Source organism: Carassius auratus, unplaced genomic scaffold (assembly GCF_003368295.1).
Source record: "Carassius auratus strain Wakin unplaced genomic scaffold, ASM336829v1 scaf_tig00004576, whole genome shotgun sequence".
NCBI lineage: Eukaryota > Metazoa > Chordata > Actinopteri > Cypriniformes > Cyprinidae > Carassius > Carassius auratus.
The window spans coordinates 107,968-132,049 of record NW_020523605.1 but is presented as its reverse complement, the minus strand read 5'-3'; the positions used below and the strand labels follow the sequence as shown (position 1 = coordinate 132,049).

The following is a 24,082-nucleotide window of genomic DNA, read 5'->3' as shown; positions in this document are numbered from 1 at the left end:
GTTATGCATCTTCATACATTCAGGCAGTTATTAGCCGAATGCTTTCTTATGTGCTTGCCATTGAAAACACAAAGCATTCATGCTAAAGCTGCATTAGCATTTCATTGGCACATTCCTAATGAATCATTAGAAGCCAAAGTCCTGGTTTAACATTCACGTGAGCTGAGAGAACAAGAGCCATTTAAAGATTCAGGGAAATACTTTTGAAAACAATGACTGCAAACAAAAAACATTAAATTTTTAGCAAAATTGACAGACTTAAAGGGATAGTTCACCAAAAAATAAAATTCTCTCATCATTTACTCAACCTCAAATGGCTCCAAACCTGTATTGATTTCTTACTAGGGCTGTCACTTTTGAGAAAAAACTCATTCGAATGGATATCGAATATCATGCAATGTATTCAAATATATTTGAATATCTACGTGCCCATATTTTTAACTTAATGTTTGAAACAGCAGGTTATCAACTTGTATGAATATCAACTTATATGAAGTGCCACTATGCATAGCCCACAACATTAGGCTACATGAAAAAAAAAAAGATTCAGAACAGGCACAAAGAATAACGTGACAACTTTAACAGCAGCAGGAGTAAGGCCTTTTAAGGCATATAGCCTTAATATTGTTTGGATGGTTACTCGACAGTTGAGCGCGAAGATTGGATGTGGGTGATGTTTAAAGTAAACCATTTTTTGCCAATTCAGCAAACTACTTTATCTTTTACGGTTATTTTACCGTATTTTATCAGTGAAGAACCCAAAATGTTTCCAGACACTACTTTTAAGATGTGTTGGGGTTGTAATTGTCTGGCCGTTCTGTTCGTTGTCTTCCATTTTCAAAACAGGGTAGCTACTAGCTAATATTCGCTTGATTTGGTCATGGGCTACAATACGTCTAGAGCGCCCTCTACTGGATAACATGGCAAAGAATAAAAAAAAAAAAAAACTGTCTAATCATAGACTGTAAAAAATGCGCTACACATGGCATTTTAAAAACCGGATAGTTTATTTATAGTTCGATTACGGATATTTCACGTCATGTTCGAATGCATATTCAAATATCGAATAAAAAGTAACAGCCCTATTTCTTACTTCTGTTAAAAACAAAAGACGACGTTTTGAAGAACATTGGTAACCAAACAGTTGACAGTAGCCACTGACTTCCATAGCATTTTTTTCGTAATATAAAAGTCAATGTCTACCGTCAACTGTCATCTTTTGTGTTAGAAGAAAGAAAATCATACTGGTTTGAAAAATTAATAGTGACTAAACGAAGACAGAATTAAAATTTTTGGGTGAACAAGCTTTTTAAAAAACCTTGAAAAGCAAATATCATAGGGCTAGGCCACATTCATTTTTTTTAAATAACCAACAGGCTTTAGATACAGTTACGGCCATGACTATGATTTGCTACTAGTTAGTTGCTGTTGGGGTCTCTTGCTAGGGAGTATCAGATTGTACTAAAATTCATAGTGCAGAAGTCATCTTCAAAGGTTTTGTTTACCCGAACAAAAAGACATCAAATTTATATGTTATATTTTAGGAGCAAAAGCATAAATGGCTAACAGATAAACTGCAACCCATTTGGATTTTATCGGGTCTTCAATCTCGATCTCCAAATGAATAACACACTGTCAAAGAGCAAAATTATTTGATGAATGTAAATAAAGCAAGAATAAAAGCAGGCTTTAGACTGTCAGACATCACACCAGTTGCCAGTAGCTGGTTTGATAGAAACACGTTTATTCATGAACTCAATACTGCAGCTTCTAGCCTGGCTTGAGTTATCCAAATTCATAAGCTGAAGCTGGATGTCACTGGGACCATGTTTGGCCATGGCAACAAGGTTTTTATTCAAGCTGGAATGCACCCTCAACCACGTGAAAGGTACCATTAATTTCCAAGTCAAATGTTGGTCCAAACTCGCAGGCAGGTGCTACTACCACAGAGACACATGTCTGCCTTTGACATTGATATGAGCATATAAATCTTCAGGGAGAAGCTGTTCTAAATCGATGTCAAAGAGTCGTTTTATGATAGGTGGGGTGTCTCTTGTGGGTTTTTATTTTGTGTGTGGCCACAGACCTCTTTATAGCATTACTGTTTAATAGAAGGGTACTATGATGAAATGCTTTCTTCTCCATTTATGGCATTTGTGTAGTACACACATTGTGTATAGCAACGACTTCTGTAAGAGAAAAGTTTTTATCAAAACCCCTTGATTAACATTAGTTGAGCAATTTTTTGAAAAATAGACATTATATGGAATTTTTTTTTTAAAAATGAAAAATTATATAATTATCTTTTTTTTGTATAAATATGTTAGTAAGTTGAAGCACTACAATTATTAAAACTGATAAAAAAAATGTCTTAAAAAAACAATTAAAGCTATACAGAAATGTAAAAAAGACAAAATGACAAAAGCATTGCAAAATAATATATTTTTTAAATTCAGAATCAACTAAAAATACAAACATTAAATAATACTATAATAACAATTAACACCAATAATAATAATTGTTTAGTATTATTACAAAGTTATTGTAACTTTCCTTCTCATATTAAAAGGTGCATGAATCAACATTTAATAGAAGTCAAGTCAAAGTAATTATAGTGTTAAAAAAATGGATTCTTACTGTTATCGCAGCCAGATAGATTTCTAAAACGAGATATCAAACTAGGGCGAGCACTCCTGGGTAATGTGATCCAGCTCTAGCTCAATTATACCAGCAGTGCCCTGGTATCACCGTGAATACTTTAACATAATTTGCCCATTTTATTGTTATGCTGACATTAGAGCCTTTTGCACCGGTTTAGTTTGTATATTTTTGTATATTTATTTATTTACGCTGTTCATCATAGCATGATAAGTTGACACAATGTTTCCAGTATGTTACACGGCATTTTAAATCATGGCGGGTGAGGGCATTTTCGAACGTGTCTGGCCAATGTGTTCTTACATTTCGGTTAGTACCAGTTATGCTGGTTAGACCCTGCTCCGACTAATTTGATTTTCGAAAAAGGCAGTCCGATACTTAAATCGCACCCAGTTCCTGCGGTGCGAAAATGCCCCAAAAGTGGGTAGATCAACAGTTCTGGTACTATGAAAAGGTTCCTGCGGTGCAAAAAGGAACAAGAACGTTTTCTAACAGATTTTAAATATTTTAAGAACTCTGCCACACTGAACCACAGTGTGAGCCAGGACACCATGCCTAACTGTCTCTGCTGACCAGGTCAATTCAACACACTCACTAAATACCAGACCGTTACCCCGCAAACACCCTACAGGGATAAAGGAATGTGCCATCATTAATCAAGACACTGGTTATGTGCTGTCATTTGGACATTGTTAAGGACAAAAAAAAAAAAAACGTGGAACGCAGAGGTTGTTTTCCAGGGAAAACACTAGCCAAACATCTCTTATGCGCCATATCTGCTCCAAATGATCAAAGGTGAAGAGAACGAAATGTCAATCAAGAAGCAAACTGAACAGGACCATTTATCCCAGTAGAACCCCAGTTTTAGTTTCAAACCTAGTGAGCAGTCTACATAGAAAGCATGACCAGAAATTACACTTCCAAGGTAGAGGAAGGCAAGCTTTGGCTTTCTTTCCAAAATACCTTATTTGGGCCAAATAAGGTAACATCACATGTACCCTTCATGGAAAAGGCAATCCCATAATCCACTGCAACAAGTGAAAGAAAATTAATTCAAGACAGCAGATGAAGTGAGAAAAACGCTGACTAGAAACATCTCAAAGTAGTTCAATCTGATTGACTATTATGTTAATTGCTAGCAACATGCTAACATAATATGATACCACATTTCAAAACCCAAAACATACTTAAGTATGTACACCCCGAAATGTATCCCATAACAATTTATGCACACACTACATTGTCTGCAGTGCAGAATGGGCGCTATAGAGAGTATTGGCACAAACAGTGTTTTCTTTCAGGTCATCTACTGTCATTGCACAGCACCAGCTGAAGATCTTGTTAGCAAAGTACTTTAATTGACAAATGTCACTGGTAGTGTGTCAGGCAACAACGTTTGAGCTTCTGTTTACCATATTTGATGATATCCATGTATGCGTGTCAATCATTATTTAAATATGTGAAAAATATCCTAAATTAAATCTCAGGTTTCATTACAAATATCTTCATTTGGAACTGATTATGAAAGAATTTTCATTTTTGAATGTACTAACCAGTGATACTGTCAATGTTTTTTCAGCAAGCTATCTAACAGAACAATCGTTTTAATGTGACTTTTGATGGCAACTCTATCGCCCCCTTGAGTATGGAGATTTGTTACCGCCAGTGGGATGACGTTTACTATACACTAGCCAAACATCACATTTGTATTTTTTTTTTTGTATTTACAAAGTAAAGACTCATACACACTAGGACGATTATCGCTCATGCTTATCACCAACATATTATGGCGCATCTTTTGTGTTCATACCCAATCAATTTTCACTGGCGATGAGCCGAGTGAATGTGCAAATTCACTCCCTGACATTAGATGCTGTTTAATGAAAAACAGAAAAACGCAGTACACATCGAATCCTATTTGATCTGCAATTCCTCTCCATAAAAATTCCTTCTTATCGAGATTTTTGTAGTCGCTGTCGCATTTGTTATAAAGCCCTTTGTGTTCAGACACCAATGAGACCAGCAGCTCTACATTCATCTTGCCTCAATGCATCTTCTTGGTCAACTTACTTCCTCTTCGTCGTTAGTTATCAAATGTGCACAGCAAGACCATTTTGTGCTTGAGCACCACCAAGTCATGTTTTCCTGTAATTTCAGCAGCTCCAGACATGTGAACAAAACTGCCAATTTCACTAGGGCCTTTCGCACCGAGTTCCAGAACTAATTGTACAGTACTAAAGTAGTGGGATGATTTTGTACGAACTATATCCCGGTACCATTTGAAGAGTTGCGTTCGCACCAACAGTGTGTACTAGGACATGATGTAAGCCGGTCGACAGTGGTGTCATTTGTGCATACCGTTCAACAATGTTAACAACAGGAGGATGGAGGACCCTGTGATCGGAGTTGTATTTTATTGTGTCTCGCGGGTTTCACAATAATGGTCATGGAATGTCAATGTATACTTACATTGTATACTAGCCTACACCACAAAACTGCAACTATCATCAAGTATCTTGGTTCAAACGTCAGTTGATACAAGAACACCAACTACTTGCTCCTTCTAAGCATGGTCTCTGCAAATACACTGATAAAAAAGGCAGCTGAAGAACACAAGCCACAGATCAGAATAACAGCGTAATCAACTCATCCCAGAAGCTCATACAAAGCCTCCATCTAAACAGGCTACAAGTCCTGTGGCTGCCACGAGTTTCCTGATGTCATACTGACTCTCATTCTACGATGACTATTCAACTATGTCGTAGGCCATCCACAGGCCTGCAACAGAAACTGGAAATGAGTTTGTCAAAGTGTGCATTTGCTTTATAAGATGTGGCACATGCACTGATACCTTGATAAGTCAAATTATGAATAAATGCAAATTACTATAAATGCACCAAAAAAAAGTCAATATACCTGTGTGAAATAATCCTGTAATCCTGAATGACAGTTCTAAGCCTTCACAATTCCATCTTCCCAGTTCCTTATTTAATCCATTTAGAGTAATAAATGCAGGATTATGCGTTGTTGTCGCCCTGAAAAACCAGTAGAATCATAACTCTCAAGATCTTCCAGTAATCTTCAGCATTCAATGTGTGAGTGGAAGTGATGCTACAGGAAAATGAAGCAGCCAGTTTGAGATCTCAACTGCTCTGCTCTCGGCACAAACTCTGCTGTGTCTAAAATGACCCCCTCCTCTCCTCCTCATGTTCTTTCTCTTTATCGCTCTCTGTAACCTAATGTTCTTGTCTCCTCCCCCAGCACACACACTCATTTCAGCACACTCAAGAGCTCCACTCTGTGGCTGTGCAGAATTTTGCCCCCGTGTTATTACAACTAATATTTAAAATTTTGAAAGGAAGATATATTTTTTAAGAAATAACCACTTCTATTCAGCAAGGGTGCCTTATATTGATCAAAAGAAAAAAGTGACAGTAAAGACATTTAGAGTGTTACTTTACTGTTTCGACATTCAATTAATCACAATTTCAACATATTTATGTTACACAATTTTTCAACTTTACATTTTTTTTTTATATTAAGCAGCACAACTGTTTTTTAGCATTACCTCTTGAGCAGTGAGCAACAATGATTTCTATTACGATCATGTGATACTGCAATGGCTTCTGAAAAGTCAGCTTTCACAGGAATTAATTACATTTTAAAATATATTAAAATACTGAAGTTATTTTAATCTGCAAAATTGTGTTACAATATTAGTGTTTTACTGCGTTTTTGATCAAATAAATGCAGCCTTGGTGAGCATTAGATAGTTCTTTTAAAAACATTACAAAAAAATCTTACTGATCCAAGCAGAATGAGTTAAAAAAATATTTAAAATATATACAGTACGTATAAAATAATATATAGAATTTTTACATATTTGTTAAAATGAGAGATATTCAATGGCTAAAACTGTTCATATTTAGAAAGCAAATCAGGATGGTCGATGGCCAGTTTAATAAAGATGTGTATAAATACAATTTCTGATCAATTATGATCAATATTCAATCAAAATATAAAAAAATATCTTAAATCTATTATTTGTTAGAACAGGTGCATTATTTTTTGACAAAGCTACAGTACAGAAACACAACAGAAACTACAGAAACACAGACTACGGACAAAACAACACTGTTTTAAATAAAAAATAAAGACATCTTGTATATATTAAATTTAAATTAAAAATTAAATTACATTTATGCATTTAGCAGACGCTTTTATCCAAATGACAGGCTAACAATTTTCTCTTATCATGTGTTCCCTGGGATATATGTACACATACACACACCGAAAGAGACAGAAAGGAACAGAAAAGATGATTGTGTACACGACTGCATTGTTCTGCTCTGCTTTTGTCTCATTCTGTTTCCATCCACAATAAAAGAGCCAGAGAGCAAACATGCCTCTCCCCCGTGGATGTGTTTGCACTCAGGCATGTTGTGGTTTCTATCTTATTGTGTCCAGTTTTCCCTACAAAGTTGTGGCTCACGATATAAATGCAAACAGAGCACAATCACTGTCCTGTTTGGCCTGTTTTCTACTGTCAGCAACACGTTTTCAAAGAACTCAGCAAGACCAGCTTTGGTTCCCCGACCAGAAAAAAAAATCTGATCTTGACGTGACCTGAATTCAGTCAGAATTGTTTGCACCACACAATAAAAATATAACTCAATCACACAGCAGAAACCTCTAAGGACATGGTTTGCAGTGAGAAATGGAAAAGCCGCTCCCAAAGGAGACTGACCATGGAGACAGGGCCTACTTAATCTAGAGGACTTGATTTGGGGTTGCACCAAGTAAAGCCACCGCTGACCTGGATATCCGGGGTAAGGAGGGTACGGATGGAAAGAGGATTGGTCTCAGCCACCCACTTCCCAATGTCAATACGGTCACAATGAAGGGAGTTCAGGTCAAATTAAACACGTCACTCAACTACTTTTTGTGATGGATCTTTTAAAAGCCTAATTCCACATTAATTCAAGTTGCTCAAAAAATTTCTTTAACATTTCCAGAAGAACAAGAAACACTGGTATGACAAATTCAAAAATTATAAATGGATTTTTTTTTCATACTTAATCATTTAATTTATTAAATTATCTTGAGATCTATTCAACTAGATACAAATAAGGCCATGTGGAAAATTGTTGCCTTCACTGCAGCTTAAATTAAGCCTTTTTTAATTCCCGTCTTATCCAGAAATATGGTTGAAAATGAATGAAACATATACAAATGTATTTTCAAAATGCTAAAGTGGACAATAAACTTTCTTTAACAAACTGTCTTTAATTTGGGGGGAAACATATCAGGGCATTTTTCATTTTATCTCTGGCCGGTTTATCAGGTCTGACAGTAGTGCTGTGCTATTTCAGAACAGAACATCCTGTTACTCTCATATGAGACTGAGGGACTCTGTGTCAGCACATGCACAACTCACGTCTGAAGGGAGAAAAGCAAAGGGTAATAAAAAGACTTTTCATTAAAGCATTAAAAATATGCAACACATTTGTTGATTGCATTATTCTCTAAGCATTTTGAGCAATTTTGATATCAATAGGTCAAGTGAGAGTGACTCCATCTGCTGGGTCAATCATTTTAGAGGTCAGATCGACTTTTGTTGGATTGTTTTACCATGCTCTTTATTGTGAAATAATTTTAGAAATGTTAGTTTTTTTTTATAGATTAAGCTTGCATCACATTACATTGTGTGTTGCAGTGAATAGTTTTGTTGAATCGTTGTAGTCTGACCTTCAATCAATTCTTTCAAACATTAATTTCAAAGAGCGTTTCATAAACAGATTCAGTAATTATTTTAAGTTAAAACAAAACCACTTTTCTATAACTTTCTATTTGTAAGATATTTATGCTTGCAATAAAATAACCAAACGAGTCAATGTCTCTCTCACTATCAGTTCAAGCATCGGTTCTCGGTCACGAATCGAACAGGGTCCATATACATCTCAGTTATACGAGTCAGTGAGATGTCGACTCGAAAAACAATCGCACCCATTCAGTTAGATGCGTGAACCTGTGATCATGCTATAGTTGCTTTTGGGAAACGCACACCAGATTGGTCTTGATTCGATTCAACAACCAGAATCGATTCACCAATAAGATCTGATTCGAACAAGTGATTCATTCACAAACGTCGTTATACATTTCCCTTCAGAAAGAATGGACCTGTTGATTATCGATAGACCATGTTTCCATAAACATATAACAAAACCAGACAGGAGACAAAAAACATGTCACAACAATAATATTGAAACCTGACCACAGCAAAAATGAAAACTTGCGAGATCCACTCACCGACTCCATCCTCAGATTTCAGCACCATGATCTCAGTGAGCTGCACTTGTGGCTCGGAGCAATCACCTTCTGGCGGTTTAACAGAGCTCACGCTTTAACCTGCTAACTCACAGTTTTGAACTGTCCCGAAAACCAAGTCTAAAAAAACTTAAGATGAAAAGAGTGTTCGAAAGTATTCGCAGTAACATCAGAGACCGGATGTCACTGCCTGAAACCCTCATGCTCCGCAGAAGGGCGTGTCTTGGCGACGAGGAACAACCAATCAGCGCCAAGCTTTGATTTTAGTTTTTTTTTTATTTTTTAGTGTGCGTGCAGACACACACACACACACACACAGACTCGGAGAGAAAGACACACACACACTTAAATACACTTAAAACACATCTAAACATATCATGCAAAACTTTTTAAAAAAGAAGCTTAGAAAATTATAGGAGTCTGAACCTTTAGGGAGTAGCTATGGTAGTGTCAATATAACAACCCGCACATGTGGCTTTTCTGACCGTTCTGAGAGCAGTTCATTCAGAGTGGCAGGCTGTTCTGACAATTGTGGGAGGAAAATTTTATGCATTGGAAAAAATAACTGCACAAAACCCCGTAAATCTGTCCTTTCTAAGTAACAGTAAAACACTTCCCTATTCTATATATAGCAAAACATTCATAATGGTATTACTTTATTGCTTGGTTTCAGCTTTGTACTAAATGTGTGTTTTTAACAACCAACTAGTGAAATTGTCAAAATGCAACATATGCATTTTTATATATAAATATAAATCTTTTTGATGCTCTGTTTAAAAAAATAAATAAATACTGTACCATTCAAATCTAGCAAGGACACATTAAATTGATCAAAATTGGCAGTTAAGATTTTTTACAGTTACAAAAAAATATATTTCAGGTAAATCCTGTTTTGAACTTCTTAGTTACTTGCACAGTAATAAGTTTCTTGAACACCAAATCAGCATATTAGAATGATTTCTGAAGGATCATGTGAGTCTGAAGAATGAAGTAATAATGCTGAATATTTATATTTGCCATCACAGGAATAAATGACACATTAAAACATATCACAACAGAAAGCAATTGTTTAAAAGTGTAATAATATTTCACAAGATGACTGTTCCGACTGAATTTTAATCAAATAAATGCAGCCTTAGCAAAAGAGATGTCTTTCAAAAACAAAAATCTAAACAAATGTACAATTCCCAACTTTTAATCAATGCAAACTGCGTGAAAACTAAAAAAGTGATTGTACGTTTATGGAGCTCTATTAAAAGTTGCATATACAGCTTTGCAAACAAACAAAGCACACTTTCAGAGCGTTAAGACGTTCAAAGGATGTTCAAGCTTCTCTTATACACAGAGGCTTGTTGTCTCTTCTTGCCCCCGGGAGAATATTGATCACATCTTAACTGTGACCAATGGCTGATTATCCTCAATATGGGCTGACCAAGCACTACATGAACAAGCTCTTTGTTTGGATATTTACTGACCCTTTAAGAACAAATGGGGAACTAATTTGAGACAATAAGTGACCAACAGAAACACATCAAAGTAAAAAAAAAAAAATTGGGATATTTCTTGTTAACTTTAAGTTGTCATGGCAATGAGTGCTTAGTAAATTTCTAATTCTATGCAAAATAATTTAGATGTGTGAGTAGATTCATAACAATACCATGATCATGTACACACAAACACACACACACACACACACACACACATATTACAATAGAAGCACAATACCCATAAACATATTGAATAGAAGTCAAAAAAAGTGTTTTCAGTTTAAATGTAACTCTGTTCCCACAACATGGGAAGTGAGTGGGAAGTGAGAAGAAGAAAATTCTAAGCATATCCTAATATTAACAAAACACTTTGGTGGAATCAAGGTTTGGTCTTTCTTTTCATTGCCAGCAATGTAGTCTAGCACTAACAGCTTCACAAGATTTAGCCCTTAGCATCCTCTCATCTACCTTTGTAAAGTAATAAAGTGTCTTGGAAAGTTTCCCTGCAGTGATTCCTGTGCTGTCATATGCACTTCTGGAGAGATTGTGAGAGGAAGATGTCAAAAACAAATCACGTCCTCTTCTCCTTTTGAGCTGATACAACAGACACACATGCAGTGTGCCACATAACTGACTGAGATGACACACACACACGGTCACATGAGTCACATGATCATAGGGCACAAGCGTCCATCTCTCTTTGACCTCAGAGAAAGGCAAACCCAAATAGAAAAAAAATTTAATTAAATGATTGTGCTTCTCAGGATGATACAAGATGCAAGATGTCGAAATACCTTAAACAGTGCTGTAAAAGACAAAATTATTACATATTATCTACCATGCAAGGTCACAAATAAGATTTTAAATCTAGAGAAAATATTCCCCTAAAATTCTGTCCAACCGAGCTCAAAAGATCTGTCTGAACAGTTTCACAATGAACCATTTTTTTCTGATTTGTTAAGGTTTTGTAAGCTCCCAGCATGCAGTGCCGTATGAATAACTTATGTGTTTATTGTCATATTGGCTTCCTGTTTGTTGACTTTATGCTTTTGTTGTTGTTTTCATTGTTGTTAGTTAGTCATCTTTTTATGGCATTGTGCTTGTTGATTGTCACTATTGTCCATGTGCATCAATAAAGCACATTTTATCTCTGCATTGCAAGATGTTTTCTTCTGCAAAGATTGCAGAATCCACATTGTCTTATCTATCTGTAAATGAAAATGTTATAATGTATTGAAAAAATAAATAAAAAAATTAGCTGCCCCAAATTTATTAGCTGAGCAAGAGCACGTTTTTGTATTTACTGAACAATGAATTTCAAATTGGCTAAAGAAAATACATTTAATTGTATATTTTAATTTAATACATCATGTAGCCTTAATTTTTTAACTTTGTCAACATTTATACAATATAATACGTAATAAATCAAGTAGTAGCAGCATATTAATTCCACCAGACGGCGCTACATTGTTTTTTTTTAGTTTTTTTTTTTTTTTTTTTTTTTTGCAAATATTTAATCAGTCTCAACCCAAACAGCGGTATGGCTGTATATGAAAGACCACAATTTAACCACTGATATATATATGTGTGTGTGTGTGTGTAAAATAATGAACATATTATTGAACCAAGGATTTTTATAACGCCTAATGGATTTGATAATATTCTATATTAAGGCTCCATTATCTTTTATTAAAGCTATTTTCGTAGAAAAGAATTAGAGAGAGAAAGTAGGAAGAGAGAAAGGGAGAGCTGTTCATTCACAACCTAATCCAGAATAGAAATGGTAATGTTCTCCCCTCCCTCTCTGTATATGCGCAGAAAAACAGGGCAAGAAAACACTACCAAACAAGAATAACACATTAACTGACCCTGAGGTAATATTAGTGCTTGTGCTATGTAATTTTTCAAAAGGCCTCACATTTACAGCAAATTCAGTACATTCTCTCTGTAATTTTCTGTTTCATCATGTCTCTCCTCCTTCATGCTTCACAGAAATGGCACATGGCTGCTACTGAAAATCACTGCAGAAGAGGAGATGGGTAAAATGCATGAAAACATTCTTAAATTTTTCACACTTTTACATTTTTATGGATGTTTTTTAGGTTTTCGTTTGTATACATGAATCTAACCATTTGTTATATATAACAAACAATATAACAATTGTTATATTATTTATACAAATACAAATGATTAAACAGTGACCCTATTTTAATAAAAAAGTAAAAGCATTCATAATCTATACATCTTATATTTTTATTTTTTCATTTATTTGTTTAATTATTTTATACATTTTACATGTAAATCAGTCAACAATAAAACAAGTTTTCTAAAACAGTTCTCTCCCTGTCTGCCATTGGTTAATCAAACAGCTAGCCCCGCCCCAAATTCACACCATTGGTTGAGTCGGTGATGTTATGTGGCCTGGTTTGGGATGTTTTGATTGTGCCACAGTGTGAATGGTTTTTGGGGAAATCATGGCTTCTTCAAAGGTGTTTCTGCATTGTGGGATAGAAGAAAGTATTATCAAGAAAACCTAAGCTTTTAAAATTCAGGTGTTAAGTAAATGATTGCAAAAATTACTACAGAGACAACTCGTAAGAAAAATGGGAGAGTTCAGTACAAGAGGAGCACTGAAAAGATGAAAAATGTAGACGTATTGATGCATGTATAAAGTTAAATGTGTTTGTTATTTGATCTGTATACATAAGCAAAATAAATGTTGCCTTTGAGGAGAAAGTATGTGTTATCTGAACTCTGATGTAGAACCCCTGCTCTCTGAAACTGCAACAAAAACATCTTCTAAGCAGGAGACCAGACGAGAGAAATGAAATGAGACTCCTCGGGGAGATGCAGTGCTTTTACTTGATGCCTCTACTGCTTTACCCAGAAGACACAGCTAAAATACAGAAAAGACTCCTCCGATTCACTATGCTGATTCTGTATTCTGATTGTGTTTGTGTGTGCAGCAAAAGCCAGTTCTAGCACACAGAGCCTTCTGTTTATTCTGTATATACAAAGCAGATGTGAGACTTAATCACAATCCTTAGTGAGACAGTTTGAATAAATTTAAATATAATTTCCACCTTAAACCTTAACACTAAAATCACCCTGGCTAACTCTATAGTCCCATAACTTACATACATATACACGTTTGAAAATGTTCTGCAAAACTGAAATAGAATAGGCTAATATTATCAAACAAAGCATGACTGAAACAATATTGTCAAGAATAGCCTTCTAGTAATTAGAAATTTTTCTAGTAATTAGAAAAAACATATGGTAATTGTAACGTGGGAGGCGTAACAACAGAGTTGAGGATCAAAATACTTCTTTTATTTAACAAAAGAGCGGTCGAAAGGGGCAAGGTCAAACAACAGCAAACAGGTACAATCCAGGGCGAGACAAAAGAGTAATCCTGATAAACAGTCCAAGGTCAAAAAACAAAAAGGCAAGGCAATGCAACACAGAGACAAGGAACAGGATACAGGCTAAACAATAATCAGCAAAGTAATCAGCAACGTATACGTACAGTACGTGCGTACATACGTGCTTGCATCTTTGTGTGTTTGTGTGTGTGTGTGTAAAACCTTTATAGTGTCCCTGATAGGAAACAGGTGTGGTGCAATAATGAGTTCCTAGGCAGGGGTTTATGGGAAATGTAGTCCAGAGAAAACAAAGACAAAACCCCTTATCATGACAGTAAAAGATATGGCATGAAACTACTCTCCTAGTTTCCGTGTTCATATTTTCTAGCCTTATTGCCCAAATAAGTTACATTTATAATAATCATAGTCCAGAGAAGTCAGTCCGTGTTACAGTTGGTGGAGTGAAGGAGACGTTGCGATGCATATAAAAGAAAAAGTCATTTAATAAGGAAAACCAACGCTGACATTCACAAAAGCCAAAGATGAACAAGATTTTGTAGGGGAGCAAACAAAAGGAACCGATAATTCGTTAAAGAACAAGTTAAAGTAAAACTAGGTCACAGGTGAACTGAAAACACAATGAAAAATCATTATAAACATAAACATAACTGTCTGTTTATTAATAAGGATTTTTTTAGCGATACTTTCTGCTGGTTACAAAGTTTCGCCTGTAGGTGGCGACAAATGACTGTCTTTAGTCATTGAGTCAATGAATCCTTCATTGAAGCGATTCATTCAAGAATCATTCAGGAACAAAACAAGGGAACTTGGCTTTATGAGTGATATGATCACTGAATCATTCACAGAACCAATTAATTTCTAAACACTGATCTATTCAGGATCAAATGACACTGCTATTTGTTGCTCGGAGACGAGCAATGGTTCTGGATCCATTCATAACTATTTTTATTGGCAAAAGTTTGAAGTTGGTAAGGTTTTTTTAATGTTATATATACACATATGTATATGCATTTACATGCATGTTTGTTTGTGTGTGTGTGTGTGTGTGTGTGTGTGTGTGTGTGCATATAGAACACACATGTATAACAATTTTATATAACTTATTTGCTAGACATTTCTTTTTAACATGGGTAACGATGCAGCATCCATTAAGCTGGGCCCTTTTTCAGACTGCTGCCTTTAAATAACTAAGCACCAGGGTGTAGCAAACAACTTAAGCTTTTATCTTTTAAAGTCTGTATTTAAATGCCAAATGAGACAGCCATCAGAGTATCTTATTAAAGCTGCACAGCATTCAACACTTTTGAGGTCAGTTCACATAGCAGCAGCTCAAAGCATCAAGATAACATACTCAGAAAATCTGATCTAGCCTTCACTGCAGGTGACAGTACACAAGAAGTGCTGCTAAAGCTGTGGTTGTAGAAAAAAGGTCAACCCATCCAGTATGTAGGGGTTATGACATATTCATAAACCTCTGTATGCCTACACACTGTACAATGATTAAGAAAGAGAATCTGTGTGAATGATATAGTAGTGGATTAAACTCACACAAAGCAATTTCAATAAAGTTTGGTATAAGCATATTGCTAAGCTAATGATGTGTTAATTAAAAAAGCATAATAATACATATTCTACACAAAAACTGAGTAAAACATTCTATTTAAAAATTTGTATTGGTAATTTCTGTATTGTTGTAATTTTTTTAAAGTCTCAATGAAACAGAAATGGCGACTGATCTTTTCTTCAGAATTGGGATCTAAAACGGAGTAAAACAGATTACTGAAGAAAAAAAAGATTTGATGAATTTTCATTTCATGCTGACTTGATGTATGAGAGTACGTAATTTTTTCAAGTTTTAAAACATTTCTGTGCCTAACTAACAATCATCAAGAATAGATTACAGGGCTGCATGGATTGGTATATATTTTAAGAATTAATTAGCAGTGTTGTCGCCAAGTGGTTAGAGTTCAAGGCATTTCAAGACCAGGTGGAGACAGACCAAAATAAACAGTTATCATACCATCTCACCACTCACTCTCTCTTTCTCTGCATGTCTCTCTGATTCTCTTATTCCTCCTCTCACTTGTATTTCCCAGAACACACTGTGCTATGCAAAAGACACTCATTACCACTGAACACCTGTTCCAAAGCTGTCAGAAAGAGAGAACAGGTGAGGTGGTGCAGTAGAGGGCAAGGCAAAGATAATGATAAACTGCAGCAAAAAAAGATCATATGTGGCATTTAAGAAGAAAGACATTATCCTTATCTCTGTATATAATGGATTTTTTAATGGGTGCCAGCAATGCGTTTATTTAGAGAAGAGCGGCTGATGGATGATTTACTACAGATCTACAGTATATGAAATATTACAATGTTAGCAAGTGAGACGTAATTAAATCCATTCATCCATCCACGTAAACTGCTTGTCTTATGTATGATTGTGTGGCTAAAATGAAAGGTACATCAAATATATAAGATTTGGAAATAAAACAATTCCAGAAATATTTGAAAAATTCAACAATTCACAATTCCATATCACAAATATTTGTAATTCAGAAAGCGTGCATCATCCACATTTCCCACACCTTTTGACTGAAGCATTTCTTTAACTTTTCTATTTCTATACTTTATGAGCAATGATTTTTAACAAAAAAGTTATAGAGATTTAACTCACATGAAGCATAACTATATATAAATCTATATTCACTGCAAAAATTTCCATGACTTTTGCCATGAAGTTTTAAGATTTTTGTAATTTCCATGATTTGCAACTATGGTCACAAGTTCCATTGTTACTAATAGAGTCCAATGAAGCAAACGACCGAAGTTAGCTGACATTGCTTGAAACGCATCCCTGGACATCAAAATTGTCTAATATTTGCAGGTCTTCTGTAATCCTGGTTATCTGTCAGTACATTTAAGATCAAACACAAGTGGGAACTAACATCTATAATTTGGCAATGTGGACGCAGTTCTCAACTTGGCAGATACTTGTAGATGAATTGACCAAGTCAACATTTATGGGTCCATTCATGGATTATATCTGAATGTAAAGCTTATTGCTAACTTTATAAGCTCTTCAGCCGTCACCACATGAAGCATATAGAAGATGGGAACATCAAATCTCTCACTGTTAACCCACTGAACACCATCATTCTGCGACATAAGCCACTGAGAACCAACTTAATCATCGGCAGCATCTAAGCTGTCTGTTTGTGTGGTGTCCAGTGATGACTGAGGTCAGTGCACACATTTGCATCACAAGGGCCTGGTGGGCTGTTCTGTCAGAGCATACACAGCAGCTGCACGATTAAATAAAAAAATTGGTGAAATAGCCCTCTCAAAGACAACTGAATTATGCTAATGCTCTCCATGTCATGGTGAACAATTCAGAGCACAACACTATTTCCATGGACACGGTTTATGAAAGGAGTGAACAGAAGAATAAATGTAGCTGAACAAATGCTGAGCGTGCCAAGGGAAGAGAATTATAAGTGTGATGATTTAATAAAAACAAAAGAAAAAAAAACACGACCTTGGGTTTTTAAACCGTAGTAAAATCAAGAGTAAAGCCACAAAAGTCATTTAAACATTTTATAATGACAGTGACATACTAGATGCACACACAGGGACCAACAGAAGCAGGCAGGTTAAATGAACATCAACCTGATGCACATCTGTAAAGAACTGAATTTTGATTAAAGAAGTTTCAGCACTTGTGATACTATACCAATAAATCCACCTGATCTTCCCTGGGAGTCTGATGTGACAGCACTGTCATTAGGAGCAATATATCCGCCACAGGGTGATGTTTAAAACATCTCCCACATCTAATAAAGCAGCTATTCTGAATAGTTTTTTGGAAAGGTGTAGCTAGTCTACACAAGATAGAGAGAGAAGGTATTTTCCTTATTTCAAACATGCAGTAGTGCTAGTCACGGCAGTGCTTGGGATGCTGATTGCCTGCTCCAATAAAGTCCATGTCTAGAGCACAGAGAGCAAAGCGTCAGACAGTAGCAGAAAGCCCAGAGGCTGCTTCTGTGTTTATGATGTCATTACTCACTGCTTTGGCAGCTGCAGCTTCCAAACCCAACTAGTCCACATGTTTCAAATGCACCATGACCCTATGGCTTAGCAAGGGTAGAACATGCTGGTCCATATGGTGAAAGAAAGACCTGGCTTAAATGAATAATTCCTCCAAAAATGAAAATGATGTCATTATTTACTCATGAGTTTCTTTTTTCTGTGAAACACAACAGGTTAAGTGCTGAATAATATCCTGGCCTCTCTTTCGAAGTCTTTTTAAAAGTGAAAGTGCAGGACTGGAAGTGTCAGCTCCAAAAATGACCAAAAAAAGCACCATAAAATGATGATGCACGTGGTCCATATGAACTGTGCACTTTATTTAAAGTTTTCTGAAGCCATTAGATACAGTATTAAAACCAAAACAGAACTTTAGTTAGATTTTTTTTAATGAAAAACATTCGAGTCAAAACATTTATATTTACATTTAATCATTTAGCAGACGCTTTTATCTAAAGCGAATTAAAAATGAGAACAATAGAAGCAGTCAGATCAACAAGAGAACAACAACAGTATGCAAGTGCCATGACAAGTCTCAGTTAGTCTAGTAAAGAACACATAGCCAGGAATATTTTTTTTATATGAAAGACAAAAAAAGAAATAAAAGTGCTAGTATTAAAGTACTGTCGAAAAAGATGAGTCTTTAGATGTTTCTTGAAAATGAGTAAAATCTCAAATTGAGATTGGGAGGTCATTCCACCAGCTGGGCACAGTCCAGGAAAAGGTCTGTGAGAGTGATTTTGAACTTCTTTGGGATGGCACCATATTAAATATTAATATTTTTATTAAATATAAAAAACTTTATATTTTAATAAAAAATTGGCTCAGAAATAATGATTTGTGGAAGTGGAAGATGTATATGATTATTAAATAAATTACATTTCTGTCTGTACCTCACAGACGCTATAATGTATAGCTTACTGAAAGTCAAAAGGGTTTGAAATGACATGACATTGAGTGAATAATGACACATTTTTTTTTTTTAGTTGAAACACTCCTTTAATACTGAGAGAGGAGGAAATTATTAATATTAGATGAAATTGCCGTGTGTAGGTTTATACTCTCCACTGGTCATCCCGGATGGAGAGATGATAAGGTTTGAGAATGAGGGACAGATTTTAAGGACAGTAGTTAAATATGAACTTGTCAAGCAGATGCAATAAAGGAGAGAGTCCAGGAAAAATAGATTTTGTGGCTGGTCATTCTCTTTGGAAAGGCAGAGTTCAATAAGAAACTCTGGAGGACTAAGAAAATGAATTTAAGGTTTTATAGATGAAGCTCTGTTCCAAAATGCCTACTTTTTTTAATCTCAACACAAAACTTAAAGGGATAGTTCACCAAAAAAAATGAAAATTGCCCGATAATTTACTCACCCTCAAGCCATAGGTGTACATGATTTTCTTCTTTCAGATGAATACAATTATGCTATTCCTGAATTGACGGCTATATTTAAAAATCAATCACTGAGTTGAATCACGTAAGAGCTACAGATATTTACTGGCTTTTGTATGAATTCCTGAAAAGTGTTGAGAATCACTTGAGTCCAATTCCATTCTGCTGTCAGAAAGCAGCTGCTTGTGTAGGCAGTAAGCAGCTCATTAGCTTTTGGAAAAGAGCTAGAAAGAGAGATGTAAATAAGATTTGTTTTGTCCTTCACTGTTTATCATCACAGACGGTGACTCCATCAGAAGAACTGGTGGGCCACCACGCTGGCATCATGGGAGATCCATGAGTGGGCAGCACTGACTTGCTTCCAGCACGATAATATGGGCTCACAATTCAAAATTCAGTCACTTCACTCACATCACACCTCTTTTCCACACACACACACACACACACTCATTCTCCTCTTCATGACCCCTTTACACTATAATCACTTTCACTCTTTTTTCCCCATTGTTCTCAAGCATACATATTCTCATTCCAACTTTCTAGGACTCTCTTACAGATATGTACCTCATAGGTTACTTCAAGGGGTCATTTCATACCTTTTTTTCTGTGTGTTAGTCACACAATTTTAGTCACATAATGAAAAGGTTTTTCCATGACCATTCTTCTTGACGAGAGCCAATTTATCCTGTTGTCGATTATCAGTGGCAGCTAAAATGAATGAAATTTCTTTCTTTTTTTAACTTAAGATCAAATAATAATTAAAACAACTATGTGTTGTGTGTGTGTGTGTGTGTGTGTGTGTGTGTCTAAAAAACAAATGTGCATGAATAGGATGCATTAGGCAAAACTAACAGGTCAAGTTTAGTTCAAGTGTAGTGGCTTGTTGTGAGGCTCATTCTGATTCTGTGTTTAAGCTAAAGGTGAAGTGTTTCATTTTTGTGGTTAAAACACTTTCTACTATATCATCTTAACATGCAGAGATAACTGTAAGTAAGCTAGGATTATTCACCCAAGTGTAATTATTGATCCAATATTGACACAGCAATATAGGATTGATTTTACACAAGCTTGATGCCACGCATTAATGTACAGCACAAACATACATACATAAATACATACAAATCTCTAAACCACTTTAAGTTCCTCATTATAGCCACACATAAATTTGGAGGTGATGATAACACTACTCATCCAGAGAAAGGGTGATTAACTTACTGACTCATCATGATTAGAATTTGAAATGTGAGCTGCCCGTGACATATGAATCACAGTGTGTGTGTGTGTGTGTGTGTGTAACTCTCATTACACTCTCTTGTACAAAATCGACTTCCTCTTCACTGAACAGTAGTTCACAATATCCCTATCCATTCTCACATTCACACTTCCTGACCGATTTCTTCTGATAATGCCTTCTTACCATTTTTCTTTCTGACTTGGAATGACCTTTAAGTTAAAGTGACACTCCCTTAAGGCTTTTAATACACACCGATAGATTCTCACACCAGCATCTAAAAGCTTTGGGTACATAATAATAGGCCTTTCCTCTTTGCATGCTTCTTATAATGTTATTTTATAATGTTTTTTTATGATTAATGATAAAACACAATAGTCATACTTTTAATATGTAAAGCTATTTATTAAGATAATTATCAGCCAAGAGTGAAATGTCTATAAAAGTGAAACCATGACAATAAATAGCCACTTAATAACCTTTATGATCTTATAGTTGTATACTAATGTCATATGTACAGTAAACTGATTGTATCATTGAAAACATATACTTTTTGTAAAGCTGCTTTGAAACAATGTTTATTATGAATTCTGAAAGGGCCATACAAATAACATCAAATTGAACTGAATGTGACAGAATCAGTGCTGAACAGTGATGCTGTCTGTCAAAACCCAGCTAAAAATGTAACACTGATCTCTTTATTACTGACTGAGCAAGACCATGTCAAAAATTGAAATCATAGTGAAATTAATGGCTGAAATCAAATTGTGATGCTTGTTATCTCATAATTAGACATTAGCATGGATTTCACAGAGAGGGTCCCATATTTGTCTTTTTGATTCTCAAGAGTCATTACGGGAACAGCTCTTTATATACAAAAAGTAAATGACTTCCCTTTTCACTGGATTGAAAAACACTGTAGTTTGCCAAACTTTGGAGAAATGAAAGAGCATACAAAAGGATGCATTGAATTTCCCATCAATTTTTTGTTTTTGTTTTCAATTCATGACAGAAGATTTGCTAAAATGAATATATTTTTTACAAAGAAAAAGACCCGGTTTCTATATGAAAGATTCTCACTGTAACTCTTGTGAATCAAGAATCAAAAACATTCTTTCAAATGTATAACAAAGAAACAAGGAAATAGCTTCAGTTATTTTTTTAGAGTTCAAATTGCAATATATAAGTTATGTCAGTTATAAGTTAGCATCGAGTAGTTGACATTTTAGGCTCAATATTGTCATGCACAATATTGACAAAAACAGCTTAGAGCAAAAAACAACCAATGTATCTGAATAACACAAAGTAACAATATTTTGTTCCTGAATGAATAAGCGTTTTTTGAATTATTTGGTTGAGTGAATGATTCATCGGCTCACTCAAAGACACTTGCTGCCACTTACTTGCACAAGTACTGCAATGAAATCAATTGGAGAGAAAATTGAGATTTTTGCTAAAGTGTCCTGCTTCTCAGATTTTTTCTAAACATTCTCACCAGAGACGTCATGCCCGCATGCAGCTTCCAATAGAAAAAAAAAAAAAAAAAACGGATTAATATTTTTTATATTTGATACAGTCACACCGGTGTGATTAGATTGTTCAATGCGGCACAGCATCAGCTGCTAAATTCAAATCTGCGTTCCCTGGCTAGCGCTGAGCCAGAGACAGATGCGTTTGTACAGCGCTGCATTATAGCCAATCACACACGATTCTGCTGAGCTTATGAATGCAGTGGCCAATCAGAGATGTTCAAATAAAACGTGGGTGTTTTGTTCACTTGCTCGCTGATTGCTGGCAAATTCTCTCATCAGAAACAATAAAGTGCAGATGTGCGTATCAATGTAAGTAAGATTTTCATTTAACAGTGTAAACAGCTTCAGTGATTATAATGGGACTTTTTGAGAGTGCCTGAACTCTGGCTATACTGAATGAAAATGTTACTTCATAATGTAAATGTTCTTTGCTTTCTGTAAAATTAAAGTGTAAAATGAAATAATTAGTAACTAAAAATACTGTTATTAAATTCACATTAAATACAATGTCAGTCGTAGTAAAATATTTTATGGCATGACACCCATCTCTGGTACTTAAAGGGGTCATATGATGCGATTTCAACTTCTCCTTTCTCGTGTTACAAGCTCTTGGCGCATAACGAAAATCTGTAAAGTTGCGAAAACTAAAGCCTCAAATCCAAAGTTATATTCTTTACAAAAGTTATAAAAGAGCCAACCAAGCCCCCCTAAAATGGCACGTTCTAACATGCCCCCACAAACACAAGTTTTGAGCAGTGTAGTGTAGTGCTTGTTGTTTGGCGTTTCTCCAGCCATGGTTCTATGTTTATGCAGCGTGATACATAACGCAACAAGTAAAAAAAAAAAACTGTATAAGTCATCATAATCAGTAATTATGTCCCCACTGGATGCAACAAATGCATCACATGGAAATGTTTTTAATAAAATAATAAATAAATAAAACGTAAGCCTATATCAGTTATACAGTGGTTTTGTGGTTGCTGTGTCCCATGACAAGGATGCCCCCTCAAAAATCATGCATGCACTACACTCCCTACACACTTCCTTAAGAGTTTCAACAAAGAATTTCTCAATTTAAACAAGAATGTGATCATTTTCAATATGAACATTTCTCAGAACTTTCCAAATGGCTCAAAAAAGTCCAAACAATCTGTGCTATACTATCCCTAGAATTTATTTTACCGCTATATAAATTATTAAGGACCGTTCATATCAGTGGTAACTATAAATATAATTCTGTGAGAATAGAGAAGTACTTTAACTACAGAAGTATTTTAACTAAAGAAGTTCAACTAACTATATTGACACAGAGGGATGATATTGTTGGAATCATTTTCAGATTTATTTACTTTTTCCAGCTGATGCATGATAAATACATTGAGCCAAACAGAAACCACCTGATTTTAAAGAGCATAAGTATTTAAAGCGGCAGACAACATTATATAATGTAATAAACATGCCATCCATTGTAGGAGAAACATCTGAAACAAAGCTGATACTTGCAGGAAACACAAGTCAGAACTCAATCAAGCATTTTGAGCAATGAAACAGCAACCATTAAGTTTATCTGAATAGGCTTTTTGTGTTTTCACATTTGCATCCTTTGGGGACCATTGGGGGATTTTGTCACTGAATATTGACAGATGGTATGAAGAAAACTGAGAAAATACATCCAACATAAAAACCACAGATCTAAACCCTTCACTGATTTCTTCTTCTTATGATGTCAAAAAATCAACCCAGAATAGGATCTTCCTCAGTCCCACCTCTTCTTCTGTATCTCTCAGCGTTTCTCCTCTACATCCTCACCTATAATGATTGTCTTAGCAGCTCTAACACTTAATTCATACAAATTGCACTGATGAACAACAAACACGCATTAACCCGCTGAGAATGCTAAAACAAACAAATAAACAGCCGTATGCAGCACTAAGTACATAAAGAACAGTGCAGGCGAAATCCACAGTGAAACTTGATTATATTACT

The 24,082-nt window shown here is 35.3% G+C and overlaps 1 protein-coding gene across 3 annotated transcripts in view; it reads right to left on the bottom strand.

The window, feature by feature from the left end:
* LOC113070569 (cytohesin-1-like) overlaps positions 1-24,082 on the bottom strand; it is a 56,646-nt gene that overhangs the window by 18,771 nt on the left and 13,793 nt on the right. Inside the window, exon 1 of one of the 3 annotated variants that reach the window (XM_026243965.1) lies at positions 8,968-9,191. The exons of 1 other annotated variant lie outside the window; for it this stretch is intronic. In XM_026243965.1, coding sequence (XP_026099750.1) covers positions 8,968-8,995 — 28 coding nt within the window. In that variant the 5' untranslated portion in view covers positions 8,996-9,191. Of the gene's footprint in view, positions 1-5,574; positions 5,705-8,967; positions 9,192-24,082 lie in introns of those variants that run through there. One more of the 3 variants, XM_026243968.1, reaches the window with a different exon arrangement.